Below are 8,025 nucleotides of genomic sequence, written 5' to 3'. Positions count from 1 at the left end.
GCGGCGCTGGTGCGCCTGCGCGGCGGTGACAGGGGAGGAGTCGGAAGCTGCAAGGGGACCGCCTGCGGCTGCCGGGCGCGGCGGGGCCGGGCCGGGTCGTGCGCAGCCATGCCCCGGGACAACATGGCCTCCCTGATCCAGCGGGTGGCGCGGCAGGCGCGGATTACCTTCCGCAGCCCGGCGGGGCCGACCTTCGGGGAGAACCTGCATCGGTTGCAGCAGCTGCTGGATGAGGTGCGCGCCGAGGACTTGCACTTGGCGCCGCGGGGGCCTTCGGCAGCAGCGGCGGCACCGGGTGGGGGGCTGCCGTGGTCCGGCGTGGTGCCGCCCGTTAGCTACATGCACATCTGCGAGACGGAGAGCTTCAGCATGGGCGTGTTCCTGCTGCGGAGCGGCGCCTGCATCCCGCTGCACGACCACCCGGGCATGAACGGCATGCTAAAGGTGCTCTACGGCACGCTGCGCATCGCCTGCTTGGACACGCTGCCCCCCGCCGCCGCCGTCCCGCCGCCCCCCGCAGCCGCCGCGGGGCCCTGCCACCGAGCCCTGTACCGCTCCCGCCAGCACTACACGCCGGCCTCCCCGCCCTGCCTGCTCTCGCCGCACACCGACAACCTCCACCAGATCGACGCCGTCGACGGGCCCGCCGCCTTCCTTGACATCCTGGCGCCGCCCTACGACCCCCAGCACGGCCGGGACTGCCACTACTACCGCTTGCTGGAAGGGCCGTTGCCGCAGGCGAGCGCCGAGCCGCCTGGGCTGCCGCGGGAGGTGTGGCTGATGGAGACCCCGCAGGCCGCTGACTTCTGGTGCGGGGGAGAGCCCTACCCTGGGCCCCGCGTCTGCCTCTGAGGCGGCGGCCTGGTCCCGGCGGCGGCCGCTGGGACCTTTGGCGCTCGCCCCGCGCCCATCTCAAGGACCGGCCTGCCGGAGTGTCCCGGAGCCGCGGTCGCGCTTCGCCGTGTGTCGCGGGACCGCGCTGAGGCTTCTCGAGAGCGCTACGAGGCAAAGAATTCTTTCCACGGGCCTGGCGAGTCGGGGAAATAAAGCGCGTGTTTATGTCCTTGGGGCTCGTGCGGAGAAGTAGCGGCACTGTTAAACTTGTGCTCAGCTGCATGGCTGGGGAAACATAATCCAGCATGCCGTGTACATAGTTGGGGTTGCGCATCAGTGAGGGGGGTTCGGGCGCTGGCAGGTAAAGTAAATGCAGTAAGCATTGTGGCGGGGCGCCCTGACTTCCCAGGAGGCGTCACCGCTGCCACAGCAACCTAGCACCGGTGTGGGGCAACCAGCCTGCGAAATGCACCGACCCAGCCTGGGTAGGGGCTGGCCGGGCTGCAGCCTTTGGGGACACCGTCACCAGAGCAGTTCTCAACAAGAGCTGTACCTGCCAGCAGAAAACAAACCCCGAACGACTCCCGAGCCAGGACGTGCTCCACCCATAATCCCCACGGCTGGAGCTAGGGGAATTCCCGCTCAGAAGGGACACTGTCAGGTCCAGAGTTACTTTCTAACAGTTCTTTCAAGCGTTGCATACAAGAGCTCGCTATTGCAACTGAGAACTACAGAGTACGTCTATGCATATTTCCTTCAGCTAGGAGGAGACTAGCCAGCTGCTAACTACCCTCACTCAGAACTTCTCACGCAGCAGTGGCGGAGGGTAGCGGAAACTGGGCATCTTGAGTGAAAAAACAATTCTCCACTGTTGTGTCAAGAAAGCTGTTCTAGAAACACGACGTATTTGTGAACGCTGTATATACAGCGGCGCGCATATACTAGGTACGCGCAGATAAGGTTTGACCTGCTGTCTTATTTTTAAATCATGGCCTGTGTTTTCATATGGACAAGTGAAGGCTTTGGGCTTTTGAAGCCTTGCGGTTTCCCTCTTTATACTATTTATAAAGACTACTTTTTCATAAGGCTTTTAAATAAACATAGCATAGAAGAGACACCATGAATTTTGCCTTGCTATGATGGAACCAGTCCGGAGATGCAGTTTGCCCAGGGCAAGGGATGCAGTCTTTCTAACAAGGGAGAACCTTTTTCTGCAGGTGAAGTACTCTGTACTGCATGGACTGGTCTCCTGCCATCAGCCTAACACACACTTTGCACCATAAACACATGCTGGGGGAGCCTTGGCCCTCTTAGCCATGATGTGGGAATTTGAATGAGACAGCGACTTGCCAATCTCTTAAGTGATATACCAACCTGCTCCAGAAATCATTCCACAACTGGCTTTAATTTTCTTTTGTGTATTTATAAAACAGACTTGTTTTTCCTGTACAGTGACTTGTATGTGTGAATTTTTAAATTATTCTGATACAGCATTGCCTTTGTTTTCTGGGTTTTTTTTTTTGGCCTGTAAACGAATGTAAAACACTGTCAGCATTATGCATGCACAGATTAATTCTTTTGCAAGGAAAAATTGGTGGAAATTATTTTGGGTGATTTCCATTTATTCTCACAGCACTTTAAGGTGTCTGATATTTCTGCAGCTGGCTTACCTGTTTTTCCTGGAATTCCCCTGCAGTTTAGCGTTAGTTAATATTTAACAATTCTCCATCGAATGTAGTCCTTAACTATAAGGCAGTGCCTCCCTGTGTTACAGCCTGGGTCTAACCCTTGCCGGTGCTAATGAAAACCATCATCCTTTTTCAGAAGTTCACGAAGATAGTGTGGTTCATACAAACAGCTGTACTGGAAAAACAGACTGCAAAAGGAGCATTTCTTCTCTGCTCTGTCTTCCCATTAGGTCTTTCTGCCTGGTTTTTAATTTTTCTCTCTGCGTATAAAACCTGGTTGAGATGTTCAATGGCACAGGACTTTAACGCATCTTCCCATAGAGGACAGCATGGTACCCGAAGCTGTTGAGTGCCGTTAACAACTGTGGCAAAAACTTTCTTTTTTAGTGAAGGTGTTAGCATCAAAGTATTAAAGCTGAGGAAAATGACAAAACCTGAAATGCATTAAAGAAAAGCCTCTTTGTGTAACTTCTTGCTTACTCAGTAATTGAAACTTACTTCATATTTTCTGGATATCTGTAAGCGGAAGGTTTAAGTCTATAATGTTGTTCCGTCTCTGCAGTCCGATTATTGTGTTTTCACAACAGCAAAATTACTGTTATTGCTGAATTTTAGAATAAATACAGGATATCTCAACACTGACCGTCTTTGCTTTCCTTCACAAGTGCAGCAGTCTTGAACCAAGCATGGTATAGAGTGCACGCCAAACGGTCCAAATGGTGTGACTGGCCTTTTTCAGAGAGGCGATGCTTGACACTGGCTTCTCAGCACGAGTCTTCCACTGGCACTTTGCAGACAAACCCAGGCACGTGCTTTTGAAGCTGGCTGTTACTGCAAGGCAAAGGCACGGGTGTAAGGTCACCGATACTACTGCATAATATAAGGTTCTCTTGTAGCTGCACGCTAGTCACCGCAGTTTCTTCAATTCATCTGATTTTCAATTTCTGTGCTGTTTGTCTTGCTTTGCTTTTGACTGGGGTTTTAATCTGGGAGTGTGGCTGAAGGCAGGAGTTCAAAGAGTGTGAGCAGAGCCTTGGACTGTGCGCCCGGGTAGCTGAGATCCCAGTTCTGCTCACGACGGTCTGGCTGTGGCCAAGCTGTGGTTATCCCTGGCTGTGGCCAAGCTGTGGTTATCCGTGGCTGTGGCAGTACCTCTGGGAGCCCAGCAGGTTGAGAGCAGTGAATCCCTGTCCACTTCCCCTTAGCGCAGCCCACTGGTGCCAATCAACCTGTGGGGTTGTGCTCTTGTGTAACATCCCTCCGGCAGCATACTGTGATCTCTTTTGTGGGGCCAGGAGCACATGGATCAGGTGGCAAAGCTGCAACCCGCTAAGAGATGCAGCAGGAGAGGTGAAGGCTTACTTGCTCTGCTGAGGTGGATGGCAGGGTGGTAAGCACAGAGGCTTTGGAGCTGGTATCATTCTGTGGCTTCTTCATCCCACACAGACTGGTCCGTGCCTGGCTTTTGATTTGGAGAATCAAAATCACTTTGGAAGCCTGCTTTCTGTCTGCTTCAAAACCAGACAGTGTTTCAGCTACTACTGACCACCTTTACCAAGCAAAAGCCAGTGCCAATTCCAGTAGACCGTGAGCAGGGTGTTTCAGACAGAAAAGCCTGGTGCCACTGGGGCTTTGTGCAGTGGTAACCAGCACCAGGGCAAGCAGAGGCTGGGAGCCACTGGGCAAGGTCCTTGTCCCCTTTCCCTTCAGTGTTGGGCTGTGGCGTTAGTGGCAAGGTCCATCCCACATGGCTCACCTGTGTGGTGTGGGCCATACCAGGGATCTCTGCGGCAGCGGGGCTGGCCCGCGGGGCCCCTACAGCCATGCACCAACAGCAGGGCCCGAGAGTGGGCCCTGGTAGGGAACGGCCAGGATGGCATCTTAAAAAACTGTAATCAAAATAGGTTAAAAAAAGTAAAGCCGCGCGGTGTTGCGGCAGATGGGTGCAGCAGAAAAGCCCGGCTGTCCTGCAGGGTGGGCGCCACCGCTCGGGACCCTTGGAGCCCCGAGGGTGGGCGCGGGCGGCGCCGCCGGGAGCCACTTTCCCCACGGGGAGGCCGTCGGGGCGGCAGCACTCGGTGCTCCGGAGCCCGCTAGGGGAGGTTGCCCGGGGCAGATCGTAACCACGGAACACAAAAGAAAGTGAGTCAAAAAAACCCACCCCGCTCCCCGGTTAATATCATCCCGTCTTGTCTCCAAGGGAAATCCCCGCGCCCCAGTCGCGGGTGTCAGTACACCGGGGCCGCGGCCGCTGGTCTTCCGCGCCGGGGCGGTGCGGTTCGCCCAGAGGCACCCGCGGCCGGGAGGGGGGTAACCACCCCCCCTCCGGGGCGGTCAGGGGACCTACGGAAATAAATGTGTCAGTTTAGCATAATTAAGAGATTTATTTGTCGTCTTTTATAAACGTTGTAAGCACCTACCCTATTGTCGAAAAGTTTATTTACAGAGCGGCCGGAAAGAAATCCTCTCTCCTTCCAGCCTCCGTTAGTGGTTGTGCATTATCCTTGTTACCTGCTGCGCGCCGGGCCCCGGCGAACAACGGGTGTCGGTTCCAGCCAGAGTATTTACATCCCGTCCCAAGTCCTACTACAAACGTAACACTTTTAAGTCACCAAAACCAAAACCCTAAACCAGTGCGTACAAAAATATAGCCTCTAAAAAAAAAAAAAAAAAAAAAAAAAAGAATCCCAATATTAATAGGCAGAAATGTACAGCCATACTAAAACCAGGGAGGACAAACTTTCCGGTCTCGGTGTCGCCGCTGTCGTCGGAGCGGATCGGTAAGGCACCCCCCACATGCAGACAGGGAACCGGGCTCTACACCACACAAGGCACCAAGGACACCTCACCACGACGGCACTGCATGCATCCATTCATCCTCCCGCCGCAGCCCCTATGTACACCCGCCGGCCGGCCGCCCCGCCCGGTCCGGTCCGGCCCGACCCGGTCCGGGGGAGCCCGCGGCGCCGCCGGGTGCTGGTCGCGCCCCGCAGAGCTCCGCTCCGCGCCCCGCCGCGCCCGGCTGTGGCTCCCCGGCTCCGCGGCTCAGCGCTGGGCTCTGCGCACCCCGCTCCCTCAGGGCGTCCGCGTCCGCGCCGAGCAGGGGGCCAGGGTAGCAGCGCCGCTCCCGCCGCCGGGCTGCGGGCACCCGCCGCCGGCGGCGGCTCCTTTCCGCTCCTTCTGGCGCAGGTGGATCTTGGTGTGCCGCTTCCTCTCGTCGGAGCGGGCGAACTTCCTGCCGCAGAAGTCGCAGGCGAAGGGCTTCTCGCCCGTGTGCGTGCGGATGTGGGTGGTGAGGTGGTCGCTGCGGCTGAAGTTCCGCATGCATATGCGGCACTGGAAGGGCTTGTGGCCCGTGTGGATGCGGATGTGCCGAGTGAGCTCGTCGGAGCGGGAGAAGCGGCGGTCGCAGCCCTCGGCGGGGCAGGGGTAGGGCCGCTCGTGGACCGGCGTCTTGCTGGGCCGGTTGGGGTACTTGCGGGGCCGCAGGATGGGCCGCAGCGGCAGGTGGTGCGGGCTGTAGGCGCCGGCGGGCAGCCGGGCGCCCGCGCCCTCGCCCCCGCCGCTGCCGGGAGCACTGCCGGGGGCGGCGCCCGCCGGGGGCGCCCCCATCGTGAAGTTGCGGATGGTGGAGAGCGGCGTGAGCGGCGGCGGGACGCGGAGCGAGTCGAGGGGGCAGGGGAAGGGCTTGCGGTCGGGGCCGGCGTGCAGCTCCCGTTGGCACTGGGGCGGCGGAAAGAAGCCGCCGTACTCGGGGATCATGGTGAAGAGCCCGCCGTCGGCCGCCGCCGCCTTCGGGGAGGGGTAGGAGGGCGGCGGGGGGAAAGGCAGCGCCCCGCCACCGGCGGCGGGCAGGAAGGCTGAGGAGGGGTCTTGCGGGTACAGGTCGCCGCAGCCCGAGTAGGGCGGCGGCGGCGGCGAGTAGAGGTGCTCCAGGTCGGGCGGCTGGCCCTGCGCCATGGTGCAGCCGAGGGCCCCGGCCAGCGGGTTGGGGGAGGCAGCGGAGGCGGCGGAGGCGGCGGAGGCAGCGGTGGCCGAGGAGGCGGCGGAGGAGGCGGCGGCGGAGGAGGCGGTGGAGGAGGAGGAGGGCGTGCTGACCCCCTGCAGGATCCCCGCGCTCACGATGTTGATGATGCCCTCGGGGTAGCAGCCGGCGCCGGGGTACTGCGGGTCAATGGAGAATTTGCCCATGTAGGTGAAGGTCTGGTTGCGGGAGGCCGGGGTGTTGGGCGCGAAGCCGCCGCCGTAGGGCAGGTCCAGGGTCCGCTTTTCGCCCATATCCACGTTGATCATGCCGTCTGGGGGGTGCAAGGAGCCGGTCAGCCCTCCGCGCCGCCACCCGCCCAGCGGCCCGGCCCCGGTCCCTACCGCCACCCGGCCCGGCGCGGGGTTGCGGCGCGCACATGTTGCGCTCCGGCTGCGGGGGTTCCGCGCCGGTCTCAACTTTTCCCCCCGAAACGGGCGCGGAGGCACGGCTGCCGCGAGGGGCGGCGGGAACCCCCCGGCAGGGCGCCGGGCGAGCCCTAGAGGCCGCGATCCCCGTTCCAGTCCGCCCCCTGCCCTCCCGCCCGCCTGCAGCCCCGGGACTCCGCCGCCCTCCGAGGTCCGGCCCGCACCTGTGCGGGCAGCGCTTACCTCCTGCCACACCGCTCATCTGATCAAACGTCCCTGCCAGGTCGGCATTGGGGAAGATCGCGACCGAAGTTGGCAGCGCGGCGGAGATGTCATCCGCGGGGTAAATGCCCTCGGGGAGCTGGTGAACAAACCCGCCGAGGGTCACCGGGATCTTGTCCACCGCCTTGGCGGTCATCATGGGGGCGGCGGGGCGGCCGGGGGAGCGGCTGCTCCCGGCCGGCGGTGCGCGCTCGGGGCGGGGAGGGGAGAGATAAGAGGGGGCGCTTCCCCCTGCCTCTCACTACCGGCGCGGGGGGACGGCGGGCAGGCGGCGCGGCGCGCAGGGGGGCATGTGAGGGCGGGCGGCCGCCCCGTCGCGGCGGTGCCAGTGCCCGCGGTGCCCCGGGAGAGCCGCGCTCCCGCCGCAGCTCGCGCTGGAGGACAAGTCTGGCGGTAAGTATTTATGGGGGCCCCCTGAATGCCCGGGACGTCACTGCCCATATAAGGACTGAGGAACGGGGCCCGGCAGTCACGTGGGCGCCCGCATGCGGGACCCACCGCCCCGCTCCCGCCCCGACTCCCCCCCTTTTCCCCCCTACTCTCAGCGCTGCGCGCCCCGCGGGGGCGGCCCCGACCCGCCCCGGCCGCGTTCGGCCCCCGCCGCGCCGGCAGCGCCCCGCCGCCGCCCGCCGCGCCGCCTAGGGGGGTATTCCGGTGGCGGGGCCCTTGTCCTAAAAAGGCTCGGATCCGGCCCCGCCCCGCCTGCCCTTTTTAGGGCTCGTTCCGGAAAATGTTAAAAAGCTCGGAAAAGCAGAGGAGGTCCCGGGGCCGCCCCGCCGGACCCCGCTCACTTTCTCAAGCAGCCCTTAACCGCAGAGCGGCGGCGAGG

General features: G+C 61.3%; 2 protein-coding genes across 2 annotated transcripts; one reads left to right on the top strand and one right to left on the bottom strand.

Moving 5' to 3' along the window:
* Positions 1 to 3,115, top strand: ADO (2-aminoethanethiol dioxygenase). The gene has a single exon (XM_080621931.1). It carries the CDS (start codon positions 109 to 111, stop codon positions 850 to 852), a length of 744 nt encoding a protein of 247 aa, XP_080478057.1. The 5' UTR covers positions 1 to 108; the 3' UTR covers positions 853 to 3,115.
* Positions 3,116 to 5,597: 2,482 nt separating this feature from the next.
* EGR2 (early growth response 2) lies at positions 5,598 to 7,637 on the bottom strand (the record flags this gene model as incomplete). The annotated part of the gene is given in 4 exon segments (XM_080620910.1): positions 5,598 to 6,820; positions 7,158 to 7,362; positions 7,364 to 7,522; positions 7,524 to 7,637. Coding segments are annotated over 4 exon segments (1,701 nt in total).
* Between the last annotated feature and the right edge of the window lie 388 nt (positions 7,638 to 8,025).

This window comes from Psittacula echo (genome assembly GCF_963264785.1).
Source record: "Psittacula echo genome assembly, chromosome: 6".
Classification (NCBI taxonomy): domain Eukaryota; kingdom Metazoa; phylum Chordata; class Aves; order Psittaciformes; family Psittacidae; genus Psittacula; species Psittacula echo.
This window is presented reverse-complemented; position numbering and strand designations above follow the sequence as displayed.